Source organism: Xenopus tropicalis, chromosome 3, assembly GCF_000004195.4.
Source record: "Xenopus tropicalis strain Nigerian chromosome 3, UCB_Xtro_10.0, whole genome shotgun sequence".
Classification (NCBI taxonomy): Eukaryota; Metazoa; Chordata; class Amphibia; order Anura; family Pipidae; genus Xenopus; species Xenopus tropicalis.
Genome location: NC_030679.2, coordinates 135,677,312 through 135,691,978, shown reverse-complemented (window position 1 = coordinate 135,691,978; position 14,667 = coordinate 135,677,312). Strand labels below are relative to the sequence as shown.

Here is a 14,667-nt window from a genome sequence, read left to right as displayed (position 1 = left end):
TTTAGATCTTTCAGTCTAACGCTCTCCCAACTGAGCTATTTCGGCACAGCTGCAGCGCGGCAAGCGCCCTGCTAAGCGTGGGCCTGCAGTCCAACCTTTGGTTGCCCGTCTATCGCAAGCCCCAGCACTGCGGGTGCAGCGGGGGGACTGTAGGTTTAACAGAGCAGTTCCTAGGTCGCTGCTTCAACTCTGGCTCCAAGGACACTTTTTCCAGTTTGCCCACATGCTGCTTTTCCAAGCAAGTAAACCACCAGTTGCTTAAAAAGGCTTCGAGTAGGCAACAGACTGAAGGGAAACGGGGGTTTTCGGAAGAGCTCACATGGGCTCTTGTTCTTTTTTTGCTCCACCCTAAGTTTTAGAGGTCAAATATTGTCCTTTTAAAGACTTGCAGATGTAAGGCAAGACAGTTGTTCTATGACACGTCAAGAGCTCGACATGGGCTCTTGTCTCTTTTTTGCTCCACCCTAAGTTTTTGAGGTCAAAATATTTGTCCTTTTGAAAGACTTGCAAAATGCACATTGGCTATGCCTCAGTCGTTATGAATAAGTCACTGCAATTTTTTGTAAGGTGTATGCAGTAGAGCACACCAGGGTGGACACCAGACGCCCGCCGCTTGCAGCCTCGTTAGCGCAGTAGGTAGCGCGTCAGTCTCATAATCTGAAGGTCGTGAGTTCGATCCTCACACGGGGCAGACTTTTGGAAGGCTTCGGCTTCTGTTGGGTTTTTCCAAAGAACTGTCACCCCCTCCCGTCGAGCGCCCTTTCCGCCTTCATAGCTCAGCTGTTAGAGCGGAGGACTGTAGGTGTGATACAGCAATCCTTAGGTCGCTGGTTCAATTCCCGCTCGAAGGATGCTTTCTTAGAGCTCGCGCTGCCCGTTCCGGTGCTGCTTTCTTACTTTTTGTTTTGTTTCATTCAAGCCAATCCTGCGTACAACTTAGAAAAATGAAGAATTTTAGCATGATGCACACAGTGAGAAGACTGCACAGGCTGTAATGCAGACACGTTCCCACTGCAAATCTCCTCTCTGAAGGTTGCAAAGGACAGATTGGAAGCGCTTTTGCCCTGTACCCTGCATGGGCAGGCATGGCTGCAAAGTGGCGACATCCGCGGGTCACTATGGCGGCAACCTTTTAAAAAGCGCTCGTCCGTGCCGCAATAGAGGGACGCTGTGCGTTGGCCGGGAATGAACCCGGGTCAACTGCTTGGAAGGCAGCTATGCTCACCACTATACCACCAACGCCATAGGCGCTCTGGCGGGCGCACGTTCTGTGACAGCGGATGTCTCAAACGGGACTGCAGGCCCACGCCTTAGCAGGGCGCTTGCCGCCCGCTGCAGCTGTGCCGAAATAGCTCAGGTTGGGAGAGCGTTAGACTGAAGATCTAAAGGTCCCTGGTTCGATCCCGCGGTTTCGGCAGGTGGAGCCGCAGATTTTGAGAGCGTTTTAACTAGGCCGCGATGAAGGCCAATCAGCAGCAAGCAAAGGCGTAATTAAGCCACATAATTGTTAAGGGTGCTATTGGAAGACTGGCCCCCTGCTCTTTGCTAAGTAGGTCGCCGTCAGAGAAAATACCTCCTCCGTTGCCCTTGGGAAGACCTGAGCACATTTGACATCCGCAAAGGCCAAACTGTACTCGTAACGAGCAACACAGACGCCGCCGTAGCTTGAAAAAACTGCCCAAGTTGAGGTTTGTCGGAGGTCCTGTGTGCTGGCGCTGCACCGTGAGGGGGATTAGCTCAAATGGTAGAGCGCTCGCTTAGCATGCGAGAGGTAGCCGGGATCGATGCCCGCATCCTCCAGGAGGTGGCTCTTTTCAGAGCGGGTGGGCGGGGCCGCAACGCGCTTCTGTCTAGTGTTTTTAAAAAGAGAGAGGAGTGGAAACGTCCCTCAGACCTCTTGTCCTGTACAGCGTGGAGCAACGTTCATTTCTTACCCGAGTAAATGGGAGTTGACAGAACCCTCTGAAAAGCGTCATTCCATTACTGCACCGGCTGCTGCTTGCACAACCGAGGGCAAGCACCCAAAGAAGAGTGGTAAGAAGCTGTCGTGCAGCCCAAAAGGCCGTGCAGTACTGGAATCGCGCTTTCTTCTCTACAGTGAGCTACGACACAGACCACCGAGGGCTGGAAACTGCAAATCCTTTATGGACGGTGTCAAATTGCCAAGGGTTAAAGTGGTTACATGTAAAGGTAAACTGAACATGTAAAGGTAAACAAAGGTCCAGGACCGGATGGGATTCATCCCAGGGTATTAAATGAGCTGAGCGCTGTGATTGCCAAGCCTCTTCACATAATTTTTCAGGATTCGTTGAGGTTTGGCATGGTGCCGAGAGACTGGCGGATTGCTAATGTGGTGCCGTTATTTAAAAAGGGATCTCGTTCTCAGCCTGAAAACTATAGGCCTGTTAGTCTGACATCAGTAGTAGGAAAGCTTCTGGAAGGGGTAATAAGGGATAGGATAGTTGAATACATTGCAGTTCACAATACTATTAGTTTGTGCCAGCATGGTTTTATGCGTAACAGATCTTGCCAGACTAATTTAGTTGCCTTTTATGAGGAGGTGAGCAGGAACCTTGATGCTGGAATGGCAGTTGATGTCATCTACTTAGATTTTGCTAAAGCGTTTTGATACAGTACCGCACAGAAGGTTAATGATCAAATTGAGGGAATATTGGCCTAGAACATAATATTTGTAATTGGATAGAAAACTGGCTGAAGGATAGAGTACAAAGAGTGGTGGTAAATGGAACATTTTCTAATTGGGCCAGTGTGGTTAGTGGAGTACCGCAGGGGTCAGTCCTTGGTCCTTTGCTTTTTAACTTGTTTTATTAATGACCTGGAGGTGGGCATAGAGAGTACTGTTTCTATTTTTGCTGATGACACTAAATTGTGCAAAACTATAAGTTCCATGCAGGATGCTGCCGCTTTGCAGAGCGATTTGACAAAATTGGAAAACTGGGCAGCAAACTGGAAAATGAGGTTCAATGTTGACAAGTGCAAAGTTATGCACTTTGGTAGGAATAATATAAACGCAAACTATCTACTGAATGGTAGTGTGTTGGGGGCATCCTTAATGGAGAAGGATCTAGGGGTTTTTGTAGATCACAAGTTGTCTAATTCCAGGCAGTGTCATTCTGTGGCTACTAAAGCAAATAAAGTGCTGTCTTGTATAAAAAAGGGCATTGACTCAAGGGATGAGAACATATTTTTGCCGGCTTTATAGGTCCCTGGTAAGGCCTCACCTTGAGTATGCAGTTGCAGTTTTGGGCTCCAGTCCTTAAGAAGGATATTAATGAGCTGGAGAGAGTGCAGAGACGTGCAACTAAACTGGTAAAGGGGATGGAAGATTTAAGCTATGAGGTTAGACTGTCGAGGTTGGGGTTGTTTTCTCTGGAAAAGAGGCGCTTGCGAGGGGACATGATTACTCTGTACAAGTACATTAGAGGGGATTATAGGCAGTTGGGGGATGTTCTTTTTTCCCATAAAAACAATCAGCGCACCAGAGGTCACCCCTATAGATTAGAGGAACAGAGCTTCCATTTGAAGCAGCGTAGGTGGTTTTTCACGGTGAGGGCAGTGAGGTTGTGGAATGCCCTTCCTAGTGATGTGGTAATGGCAGACTCTGTTAATGCCTTTAAGAGGGGCCTGGATGAGTTTTTGAACAAGCAGAATATCCAAGGCTATTGTGATACTAATATCTACAGTTAGTATTACTGGTTGTATATATATAGTTTATGTATGTGAGTGTATAGATTGGTTAGTATAGGTTGTGTGCTGGGTTTACTCGGATGGGTTGAACTTGATGGACAATGGTCTTTTTTCAACCCTATGTAACTATGTAACTATGTAACTATGGTTCTCAAGCAAAGGCCAAGGCAATTCCTATTTGGGTCATCCTCCAAACTAGAGGCAAAGCTGTTTCCTTGAGAATTCCCGCCATGCGGGCAGAAGAGCGTTTCCCGAGTGAGTAAACGCACACCATGGTGCACCGGGCTCCCAGGGTCCCATATGGTCTAGCGGTTAGGATTCCTGGTTTTAACCCAGGCGGCCCGGGTTCGACTCCCGGTATGGGAAGCGCCGCTTTTGCTATTCCAACTGCTTGGCGAGCCCATTGATTGGTCCAGTGCCTAAAGATTTCTGCTATGCTCAGGTGTGCAACTTTGGCCTTTGTTGCGATTAAAGGCCACAGGTGGGTATGGAGAACGAACGTGAAAGAGCCCAGACCTGAGCGCCCTTATTGCATTTCAGAGCGTCTTCCGTTTGAGACATCCGCTGTCACAGAACGTGCGCCCACAAGAGAGCCTATGGCGTTGGTGGTATAGTGGTGAGCATAGCTGCCTTCCAAGCAGTTGACCCGGGTTCGATTCCCGGCCAACGCACAGAGTCCTCTATTGCGGCACGGACGAGCGCTTTTTAAAAAGGTTGCCGCCATAGTGACCCGCGGATGTCGCCACTTTGCAGCCATGCCTGCCCATGCAGGGTACAGGGCAAAAGCGCTTCCAATCTGTCCTTTGCAACCTTCAGAGAGGAGATTTGCAGTGGGAACGTGTCTGCATTACAGCCTGTGCAGTCTTCTCACTGTGTGCATCATGCTAAAATTCTTCATTTTTCTAAGTTGTACGCAGGATTGGCTTGAATGAAAACAAAACAAAAAGTAAGAAAGCAGCACCGGAACGGGCAGCGCGAGCTCTAAGAAAGCATCCTTCGAGCCGGAATTGAACCAGCGACCTAAGGATTGCTGTATCACACCTACAGTCCTCCGCTCTACCAGCTGAGCTATGGAAGGCCGGAAAGGCGCGCCGACGGGAGGGGGTGACAGTTCTCTTGAGAAACCCAACAGAAGCCGAAGCCTTCCAAAAGTCTGCCCCGTGTGAGGATCGAACTCACGACCTTCAGATTATGAGACTGACGCGCTACCTACTGCGCTAACGAGGCTGCAAGCGGCGGGCGTCTGGTGTCCACCCTGGTGTGCTCTACTGCATACACCCTTACAAAAAATTGCAGTGACTTATGTCATAAACAGACTGAGGCATAGCCAATGTGCATTTTGCAAGTCTTTCAAAAGGACAAATATTTTGACCTCTAAAACTTAGGGTGGAGCAAATGGTAGAGCGCTCGCTTAGCATGCGAGAGGTAGCGGGATCGATGCCCGCATCCTCCAGGAGGTGGCTCTTTTCAGAGCGGGTGGGCGGGGCCGCAACACGCTTCTGTCTAGTGTTTTTAAAAAGAGAGAGGAGTGGAAACGTCCCTCAGACCTCTTGTCCTGTACAGCGTGGAGCAACGTTCATTTCTTACCCGAGTAAATGGGAGTTGACAGAACCCTCTGAAAAGCGTCATTCCATTACTGCACCGGCTGCTGCTTGCACAACCGAGGGCAAGCACCCAAAGAAGAGTGGTAAGAAGCTGTTGTGCAGCCCAAAAGGCCGTGCAGTACTGGAATCGCGCTTTCTTCTCTACAGTGAGCTACGACACAGACCACCGAGGGCTGGAAACTGCAAATCCTTTATGGACGGTGTCAAATTGCCAAGGGTTAAAGTGGTTCTCAAGCAAAGGCCAAGGCAATTCCTATTTGGGTCATCCTCCAAACTAGAGGCAAAGCTGTTTCCTTGAGAATTCCCGCCATGCGGGCAGAAGAGCGTTTCCCGAGTGAGTAAACGCACACCACGGTGCGCCGGGCTCCCAGGGTCCCATATGGTCTAGCGGTTAGGATTCCTGGTTTTCACCCAGGTGGCCCGGGTTCGACTCCCGGTATGGGAAGCGCCGCTTTTGCTATTCCAACTGCTTGGCGACCTCATTGATTGGTCCAGTGCCTAAAGATTTCTGCTATGCTCAGGTGTGCAACTTTGGCCTTTGTTGCGATTAAAGGCCACAGGTGGGTATGGAGAACGAACGTGAAAGAGCCCAGACCTGAGCGCCCTTATTGCATTTCAGAGCGTCTTCCGTTTGAGACATCCGCTGTCACAGGACGTGCGCCCGCCAGAGCACCTATGGCGTTGGTGGTATAGTGGTGAGCATAGCTGCCTTCCAAGCAGTTGACCCGGGTTCGATTCCCGGCCAACGCAGAGCGTCCTCTATTGCGGCACGGACGAGCGCTTTTTAAAAAGGTTGCCGCCATAGTGACCCGCGGATGTCGCCACTTTGCAGCCATGCCTGCCCATGCAGGGTACAGGGCAAAAGCGCTTCCAATCTGTCCTTTGCAACCTTCAGAGAGGAGATTTGCAGTGGGAACGTGTCTGCATTACAGCCTGTGCAGTCTTCTCACTGTGTGCATCATGCTAAAATTCTTCATTTTTCTAAGTTGTACGCAGGATTGGCTTGAATGAAAACAAAACAAAAAGTAAGAAAGCAGCACCGGAACGGGCAGCGCGAGCTCTAAGAAAGCATCCTTCGAGCCGGAATTGAACCAGCGACCTAAGGGTTGCTTTATCACACCTACAGTCCTCCGCTCTACCAGCTGAGCTATGGAAGGCCGGAAAGGCGCGCCGACGGGAGGGGGCGACAGTTCTCTTGAGAAACCCAACAGAAGCCGAAGCCTTCCAAAAGTCTGCCCCGTGTGAGGATCGAACTCACGACCTTCAGATTATGAGACTGACGCGCTACCTACTGCGCTAACGAGGCTGCAAGGGGCGGGTGGCTGGTGTCCACCCTGGTGTGCTCTACTGCATACACCCTTACAAAAAATTGCAGTGACTTATGTCATAAACAGACTGAGGCATAGCCAATGTGCATTTTGCAAGTCTTTCAAAAGGACAAATATTTTGACCTCTAAAACTTAGGGTGGAGCAAAAAAGAGAACAAGAGCCCCATGTCGAGCTCTTCCGAAAACCCCCGTTTTCCTTCAGTCTGTTGCCCTACTCGAAGCCTTTTTAAGCAACTGGTGGTTTAACTTGCTTGGAAAAGCAGCATGTGGCAAACTGGAAAAAGTGTCCTTGGAGCCAGAGTTGAAGCAGCGACCTAGGGACTGCTCTGTTAAACCTACAGTCCCCCGCTGCACCCGCAGTGCTGGGGCTTGCGATAGACGGGCCAACCAAAGGTTGGACTGCAGGCCCACGCCTTAGCAGGGCGCTTGCCGCCGGCTGCAGCTGTGCCGAAATAGCTCAGTTGGGAGAGCGTTAGACTGAAGATCTAAAGGTCCCTGTGTGCTGTATTGCATCAGCTATGCGTGGTGTTGTCTACTGTTCTGTCCTGCTCACTGTCTGAAGTGAGATTGACAGGCAGATAACCCTTCTTCAAAACACCACACTGTGTAAGTTGTTAACTTGTTTAATGAGTATTTGAAGATGAAAGGGTAAAACTGAAATACATACAAATGAAATGGTATAAGTGTCTCTGCTGGTGAAACAATATGCATGCATATACATTACACAGATGTAATAAATCTGCTATCAAACAGAAACAAACCTCTCTCTCTAAGATGCAGGAGCTGAGTATATTAAGCAAGTAAAACTGTATACACTCACCAACAATGCTGCATAGGGCCTGTTTAGCATGGAGAAAGCTGAAAGCACATGAGATAAACTGCACAGGCTGGAAAACACCTACTTCCTGTGACCTGGAATTATGACATCAAGGGTCAATAGCTAACTTTATTAAACAAATAACTAACACCAGGAAATATCTACAGGTGTCCAGTAGATGGAGCTGGAGGACTGCTCATACCTATAATCAAATGAAAAGACATATATCTGTCCTGACAGCACACTCCCCGCCTGGTGTCTGTAAGATCACCACAATCATTCTAGTCCAATCAGGGGGTAGGGTCTTCAGACTGAAGAAGAAGAATGAGCTCTGTCACTGGTCTGAAGAATAATGTAGAACTCCCATCTCTGGCAATCTTTATTTCCACTTTGCGAACTTTGCCATCTTTATCAGGGAAAGTCTTTGTTACACGACCCATAGGCCATTCATTCCTCTTGGTTTGTTGATCTTTCAGAAGGACGAGATCTCCTGTGTTGATGTTAGGTCTATCTGATTGCCATTTCCTTCTTACCTGCAGGGTAGATAGATACTGTTTACGCCACCGGTCCCAGAAGACCTTGGCTAGGCTTTGAACCTGTCTCCATTGTCTTTTATAGAGATCTTTACCATCAAAGTTCCCAGAAAGTACGGGATAAGATGCAAACTTCTGAGTCAACAGTGTAGCTGGAGTAAGTATTTGTGGGTCCTCAGGATCTGTTGAGACTGGGGTCAGAGGCCTTGAGTTCACTATTGCAGTCACTTCTGCCATTAAAGTAATGAGAACCTCATGCGAGAGTTTTGAAGGTAACTGTAGAAGCATGGAGTCTAATATTCTTCTTGCAACTCCTATCATTCTTTCCCACACACCTCCCATGTAGGAAGCATGAGGGGGATTAAAGATCCAACACACCTCTTGTTTGGAAAGGAAACTTTCTACCTCTTCATAGTTAAGGTTGGAAGAGATTCCAAGTTCACGGCATGCTCCAACAAAATTGGTACCCCGATCAGATCTGATAGTTTTGACTTGACCACGTATAGCAAAAAACCTTCTGAAAGAATTTATAAAGCTTGAAGTGTCCATGGATTCTATCACTTCAATATGGATGGCTCTGATATTTAGACAAGTAAAAAGAACTGCCCACCTTTTGCTGTCGGCAGAGCCTCCTCGTGTACGTCTTGAGCAGACTGTCCATGGCCCAAACACATCAAGACCAATGTGGGTGAACGGTGGATCTGTTCTCAGTCTATCAGGTGGCAAATCTGCCATTTTTTGTGTTTCACAAGTGTTTCTGAGCTTCTTGCACATGACACATTTAAAGATGAGACTGCTCACACGTCTCTTTCCTCCTGTTATCCAATATCCTGCTGAGCGGATGGCTCCTTCTGTAATGTGGCGCCCTTGGTGTTGCGACTGGATGTGATAGTGACGAGCAATGAGGGTAGCTATGTAGTGATGACCAGGCACAATAATTGGATTTCTCTCCTCTGGTCCTAGGTCTGCATTTCTCAAGCGACCACCTACTCTCAGTAGTCTATTTTCATCTATGAAAGGGTCCAATGCTCTGAGAGGACTATCATTTGGCATGCCTTCCTTTTCTACAATGCTCTGTATTTCTTTTGCAAAAGTCTCTTTTTGAACATTCTGTATGATGACTGATCTAGCTTTCTTAAAGTCATGCACCAAGTTTAGTTCTCTGCAAAGGTGCCAGCCCTTACAATGATCAAGTTGGCTGTCTCTTTTTTGTTTGAACAGATGAGCTACATGAATGAGGCGTGCTAATGCTCTAGTCAAAGTACTCCAGCTAGAGAACCTGCAAAAACGTTCAGACCCTAGTTCTTTACCTTTGGATGTTGTACTCAAGGTTGTAACTTGTGGACGAATCTCTGTATCTTGAGCCGGATCCACTAATGTAAAGGTTTCAGTCTCTAGTTTCAAGTGGTGAGAATGACTCAAGAAGGGTGGACCTGTGAACCACATAGTATCTTTCAGGTGTGCTGCTGGTACAGATCTTGTGGCCAGATCAGCTGGATTGCTCTCTGTTGACACATAGTGCCATTGTTCAGGGAGAGAGGATCTTCTTATTCGCTGAACTCTGTTGCTAACAAAGACATAAAATCTTCTTTTCTCATTGCAAATGTAGCCTAAAACTATTCTGCTGTCTGTGAAGTAGCTGACAGAGTCTATATTTGTGTCGATTTCTTTTGTTATGAATTCAGCTATATCTACTGCGAGGACTGCTGCACAGAGTTCAAGTCGTGGGACTGTAAGTTCCGGACATGGAGCTAATTTAGCTTTTCCTAGCACAAAACCTATGTGGACCTGACTTTCAGAATCTATCACCTTTAAGTAGGCCACTGCTGCAATTGCTTGCATGGAGGCATCTGAAAACACACAAAGTTCTTTGTATTTGGCATTTGAACAAGAAACGGATACATAGGGTCTAGTTACCTGTATGTGCTTCAACTGGTGAAGGGACTCTTTCCAATCTTCCCATGACAGTCTCTTACCTTCAGGTAGGGGTGCATCCCAATCTTGAGTCTCCGAGGTGAGATCACGAAGAAGAGCTTTCCCTTGAATGGTTACTGGTGCAGCTATCCCCAAAGGGTCATACAAACTGTTTATTGTAGAGAGGACTCCTCTTCGTGTGAAGGGTCTTTTCTCTGATGACACCTGGAAGGTCAGGGAATCGCTTTTAAGATCCCAGCAGATGCCTAAGCTTCTTTGCATGGGTAAATCATCATCATTGAAATTGAGATCTTTTAAGTCTGTTGCGTGATCTTCAGAAGAAAAAGCAGCCATTACATCACTGCTATTTGATGCTATCTTATGTAAGCGGAGATTTGAACATGCTAGCATTTTCCTGGTTCTGTTCAAGAGGTCAATGGCTTCAGCTGCAGTGGGTACTGACTTCAGACCATCGTCCACGTAAAAGTCTCTTTTCACGAATCTTTTAGCGTCTGTACCAAACTCCTTTTCTTCCTGACAAGCTGCTTGTCTAAGACCATATATGGCCACTGCTGGAGAAGGTCTGTTACCAAAGATATGTACTTTCATTCTCCATTCTATGATGTCTTGTGCAGGGTCGTTGTCTTTGTGCCAGAAGAACCTTAAGTAATTTCTGTCTTCAGGTCTAACTAGAAAACAGTGGAACATCTGTTGGATATCAGCCATGAATGCAATGGTGTCCTTGCGAAAGCGTAACAACACACCAAGGAGGTTATTATTTAGGTCTGGGCCTTTCAACAGAATGTCATTCAGGGATACCCCACAACACTGTGCACTTGAATCAAAGACAACTCTAATCTGTTGGGGTTTCTTGGGGTGGTAGACTCCAAAGAGAGGCAGATACCAACACTCTTCTCTTGGATTGAGAGGTGGCGCTATCTCTGCGTGGCCATTTTGGATTACCTTTCCCATAAATGCAAAGAAATGCTGTCTCATCTCAGGTTTTACTTTAAAAGAACTCTGTAAGGACCTGAAACGTTGCAAGACTTGTTCTTTGTTATTTGGTAGCTGCTTTCTTTGTGGTTTGAAGGGTAAAGGAGCTACCCAACTACTGTCTTCTGCTCTGTAGAAACCCTCGTTCATTGTTTTCATAAAGGCAAGATCTTCCAGAGAAGGAGCAACCGTCTCATCTTCTGTTGTTCTCTGAAAGATACTGTGGCTTACATGATCCTCAAACTCTTTGCAAGAGGATTTGTACGTAGACACTGAGGATTGCATGGTTACACATACATTCATGTCATAGTTTTCCCTCACATTGTAGAAGTATGGACAAGGTGGAAAGAGGGATCTGCAGCTCTCTTCTGAGGTTCTGGTGTAAAGACAGTGTACTAAGTCTGGTCTATGGACTCCTTTCAGGCATACATTGCCCACTATGACCCATCCTGTGTCTAATCTGTGTGCATAAGGAGCGTTATGTGGTCCGTTGATCTGTTGCCTCACTTTGTGGACCCTAATTATGTCTCTTCCTAACAGCATAAGGATAGATGCTGATGGATCAAGTTTGGGTATCTCACTAGCAAGTGACTTTAGATGATTGTGATGAAGAGCCACCTCAGGGGTTGGGATCTCCGTCCGGTCGTTCGGTATCTCATTACATTCAATGAGTGTGGGTAATGAGATTGTGGTTTTGCCATCAAGAGACTGTAGTTCAAACCCTTGCGCTCTTCTTCCTGAAGTGTTAATCACCCCTGCACAGGTTCTGAGAGAATATGGAAACTGCTGGCCTTTTGACCCGAAGATTTCAAAGAACTCTGACCTGACCAGGGACCTATTACTTTGGTCATCTAGAATAGCATAAAGTTTGATTGCTCTGTTCTTTTGTCCTGTAGGATAGACACTTACTAAACAGATTTTAGAGCATGATCTGTCTCGAAGGTCTCCTCCACACACTTCGGTACATGTTGTAGTTACTGTAGCCTCTGCACCGTTGTCCTTTCCCTCCCCGCCATGATCACTCCCTTCTGGTGGCCTGACTGACCATGGTGCAGGACCAGGATGAAGAGCAGACACGTGTCTGTCACTGTTGCACTCTGTGCAGCTAACTGGTTTGTCACAGTCTTTCGCAAGGTGTGCATTTGAGGCATAGCAACGGTAACAAATATTGTTTTGTTTTAAGAAAGTCTTTCTCTCATCAAGGGACTTACTTCTGAAGCCTCTGCATTTGTACAGAGGATGAGGTTTGTGATGAATCGGACATCCTTTTGTTAAGTCCATGGTCTTAGCATCAGTGAAAGCAGAAGAGTTTCCTGTAGCTTGAGATACTTCAGTCTTGTGCACCCTGATGGAGCTTCTCTGAGGGGTGTTCTTGTAGCGGTATTTCTCTGGCTTGTTGTCACCAAAGGTCTGGAACGTCTGAGCAAAACCTGGGTCATTGTACATCTTTGCTTGTTGAGAGATACATTGCACGAAATAAGAGAATGGTGGGAATAGTACATTATGTATTTCCTTGTACTTGGTCCCATGGGATGCCCATTTCCTTTTTAGAGAATCTGGCAGCTTTTTTACAAGGTCTTCTATTCCTCTGGCGGAATCAAGATTACCTAGTCCTAGAAAGCATCCTTCATTTTTTGCTGCCAACAGTTCTATTACCAGATCACTGAATTCTCTAAGTTTCTTGCTGCAATCTCTTTCAAAGATATTCCCAAAGTTGTCAATCCTGTCCCACAGGGATTTTTCTATCTTCTCTGGAGCTCCATAATCTTCGTTCAACCTTTGCCATGACATCTGTAGTCCTTTACAAGAATCATTGACATATACTGCCCGAATGCCTTTCACTTGTCTGCTGGACTCTGGACCTAGCCACTTCACTAGGAGATCTGTTTCTTCTTTGTATGAAAGGTGAAGGTCTTCTATAGCATTTTTAAATGACGCCTTCCAAGCCCTGTAGTTTTCTGGTTTCTCGTCAAACTGAACAAGACCTGATGTTATCATTTCTCTGCGTGCCATAAATCTCACTAAGTCTGACATCTGTTGATCGCCAGTGAGTTGGTTTGAATCAGGCTTAATAGGGAGCGCTGGCTTCACATCTGGTGTGTGCTGGTATGATCCCTCTGGAGAATGACTGTCTCTATCAGGAACCCTTGGTCGTGTAACAGGAGGATAGCTGTATTTATTAGTAACAGGTAAAGTCCACTGAATGTCATTATAGTCTCTGGCTGCAGGAGTTTTCACATTAACAGGATACAATTGTTTGAAATCCTTTTGTTCTTGTAACAGAGCACCATCTGGTGGTGAGATGTAGTCACATTGTAAGGGAATGTTCTGGAGAGGTATACTATGATTTTGCTCCAATAATGGGATAACATCACTGTCTCTGTACTCACTAAGCTTTTCTAGGCTTGGCATTGATGGACTGTACTCCTGTGAATGTTCCAGCACATATTCTTTGGTACGTTGCATAGCAGTTTCTGGTTTTACATCAGGCTGCATAGTGAATTTCTGACTTGCTTGTTCTGTAGTGTCAAGAGCTGCATCTAATGCATCTGCTTTGGCATTTGCGATTGCCACGGTCTTATGTAAGTTAAGAATCTCTATTGAGGCTTCTAAGCGTGTCTTCTCTAATTTTAGCTCTGTTTCCTTCCCAGTAAATGTGAGTTGAGCTAGTGCAGCGGCAGCTTCTGCGCGGAAAAGTGCAGCGTCAGACACCTGGGAGCGGTTTGAGAGTCTGGATGAATGTGACACCCTAGATCTGGTTTTGATTGATCGTTCAGACATCTTGCTGTCTAATCTTGATAAGAGTTAGCTGTTAACTGAAGCTGTACTGTATCTTTGTGGTACTTGCTAATCCACTCTGCGTGTGGGCCTCTTGATACCAGCTGTTGTTTTACTGTGCTGTATTGCATCAGCTATGCGTGGTGTTGTCTACTGTTCTGTCCTGCTCACTGTCTGAAGTGAGATTGACAGGCAGATAACCCTTCTTCAAAACACCACACTGTGTAAGTTGTTAACTTGTTTAATGAGTATTTGAAGATGAAAGGGTAAAACTGAAATACATACAAATGAAATGGTATAAGTGTCTCTGCTGGTGAAACAATATGCATGCATATACATTACACAGATGTAATAAATCTGCTATCAAACAGAAACAAACCTCTCTCTCTAAGATGCAGGAGCTGAGTATATTAAGCAAGTAAAACTGTATACACTCACCAACAATGCTGCATAGGGCCTGTTTAGCATGGAGAAAGCTGAAAGCACATGAGATAAACTGCACAGGCTGGAAAACACCTACTTCCTGTGACCTGGAATTATGACATCAAGGGTCAATAGCTAACTTTATTAAACAAATAACACCAGGAAATATCTACAGGTGTCCAGTAGATGGAGCTGGAGGACTGCTCATACCTATAATCAAATGAAAAGACATATATCTGTCCTGACAGCACACCCTGGTTCGATCCCGGGTTTCGGCAGGTGGAGCCGCGGATTTTGAGAGCGTTTTAACTAGGCGCGATGAAGGCCAATCAGCAGCAAGCAAAGGCGTAATTAAGCCACATAATTGTTAAGGTGCTATATGGAAGACTGGCCCCCTGCTCTTGCTAAGTAGGTCGCCGTCAGAGAAAATACCTCCTCCGTTGCCCTTGGGAAGACCTGAGCACATTTGACATCCGCAAAGGCCAAACTGTACTCGTAACGAGCAACACAGACGCCGCCGTAGCTTGAAAAAACTGCCCAAGTTGAGGTTTGTCGGAGGTCCTGTGTGC

The 14,667-nt window shown here is 46.5% G+C and overlaps 1 protein-coding gene and 10 non-coding genes across 13 annotated transcripts; 5 read left to right on the top strand and 6 right to left on the bottom strand.

The window, feature by feature from the left end:
* The first annotated feature begins 618 nt into the window (after nucleotides 1-618).
* On the top strand, nucleotides 619-691 carry trnam-cau. The gene has a single exon. It is a non-coding gene; the product is annotated as a tRNA-Met (tRNA).
* A 480-nt stretch (nucleotides 692-1,171) lies between these two features.
* trnag-ucc lies at nucleotides 1,172-1,242 on the bottom strand. Its single transcript has one exon. It is a non-coding gene; the product is annotated as a tRNA-Gly (tRNA).
* A 100-nt stretch (nucleotides 1,243-1,342) lies between these two features.
* Nucleotides 1,343-1,417, top strand: trnaf-gaa. The gene has a single exon. It is a non-coding gene; the product is annotated as a tRNA-Phe (tRNA).
* A 2,890-nt stretch (nucleotides 1,418-4,307) lies between these two features.
* On the top strand, nucleotides 4,308-4,379 carry trnag-ucc. Its single transcript has one exon. It is a non-coding gene; the product is annotated as a tRNA-Gly (tRNA).
* A 321-nt stretch (nucleotides 4,380-4,700) lies between these two features.
* Nucleotides 4,701-4,786, bottom strand: trnay-gua. The gene is given in 2 exon segments: nucleotides 4,701-4,736; nucleotides 4,750-4,786. It is a non-coding gene; the product is annotated as a tRNA-Tyr (tRNA).
* Nucleotides 4,787-4,862: 76 nt separating this feature from the next.
* trnam-cau lies at nucleotides 4,863-4,935 on the bottom strand. The gene has a single exon. It is a non-coding gene; the product is annotated as a tRNA-Met (tRNA).
* Nucleotides 4,936-5,685: 750 nt separating this feature from the next.
* On the top strand, nucleotides 5,686-5,757 carry trnae-uuc. Its single transcript has one exon. It is a non-coding gene; the product is annotated as a tRNA-Glu (tRNA).
* Nucleotides 5,758-5,990: 233 nt separating this feature from the next.
* trnag-ucc lies at nucleotides 5,991-6,062 on the top strand. The gene has a single exon. It is a non-coding gene; the product is annotated as a tRNA-Gly (tRNA).
* Nucleotides 6,063-6,383: 321 nt separating this feature from the next.
* trnay-gua lies at nucleotides 6,384-6,469 on the bottom strand. Its single transcript is given in 2 exon segments — nucleotides 6,384-6,419; nucleotides 6,433-6,469. It is a non-coding gene; the product is annotated as a tRNA-Tyr (tRNA).
* Nucleotides 6,470-6,545: 76 nt separating this feature from the next.
* On the bottom strand, nucleotides 6,546-6,618 carry trnam-cau. The gene has a single exon. It is a non-coding gene; the product is annotated as a tRNA-Met (tRNA).
* A 533-nt stretch (nucleotides 6,619-7,151) lies between these two features.
* LOC116409808 lies at nucleotides 7,152-14,246 on the bottom strand. Of its 3 annotated transcripts, XR_004222087.1 has the most exons (3): nucleotides 14,114-14,246; nucleotides 7,461-13,947; nucleotides 7,152-7,294 (listed from the first exon to the last, which is right to left on the bottom strand). XR_004222087.1 is itself a non-coding variant. In XM_031899359.1 (2 exons), the coding sequence occupies exon 2, from the start codon at nucleotides 13,676-13,678 to the stop codon at nucleotides 7,748-7,750; it is 5,931 nt and encodes a 1,976-aa protein (XP_031755219.1). In that variant the 5' UTR covers nucleotides 13,679-13,947; nucleotides 14,114-14,246; the 3' UTR covers nucleotides 7,248-7,747. The 3 variants fall into 3 exon arrangements, 1 of the variants encoding a protein (XP_031755219.1); XR_004222088.1 differs by having other exon boundaries at nucleotides 7,461-14,246; XM_031899359.1 differs by having other exon boundaries at nucleotides 7,248-13,947.
* Nucleotides 14,247-14,667: the final 421 nt, after the last annotated feature.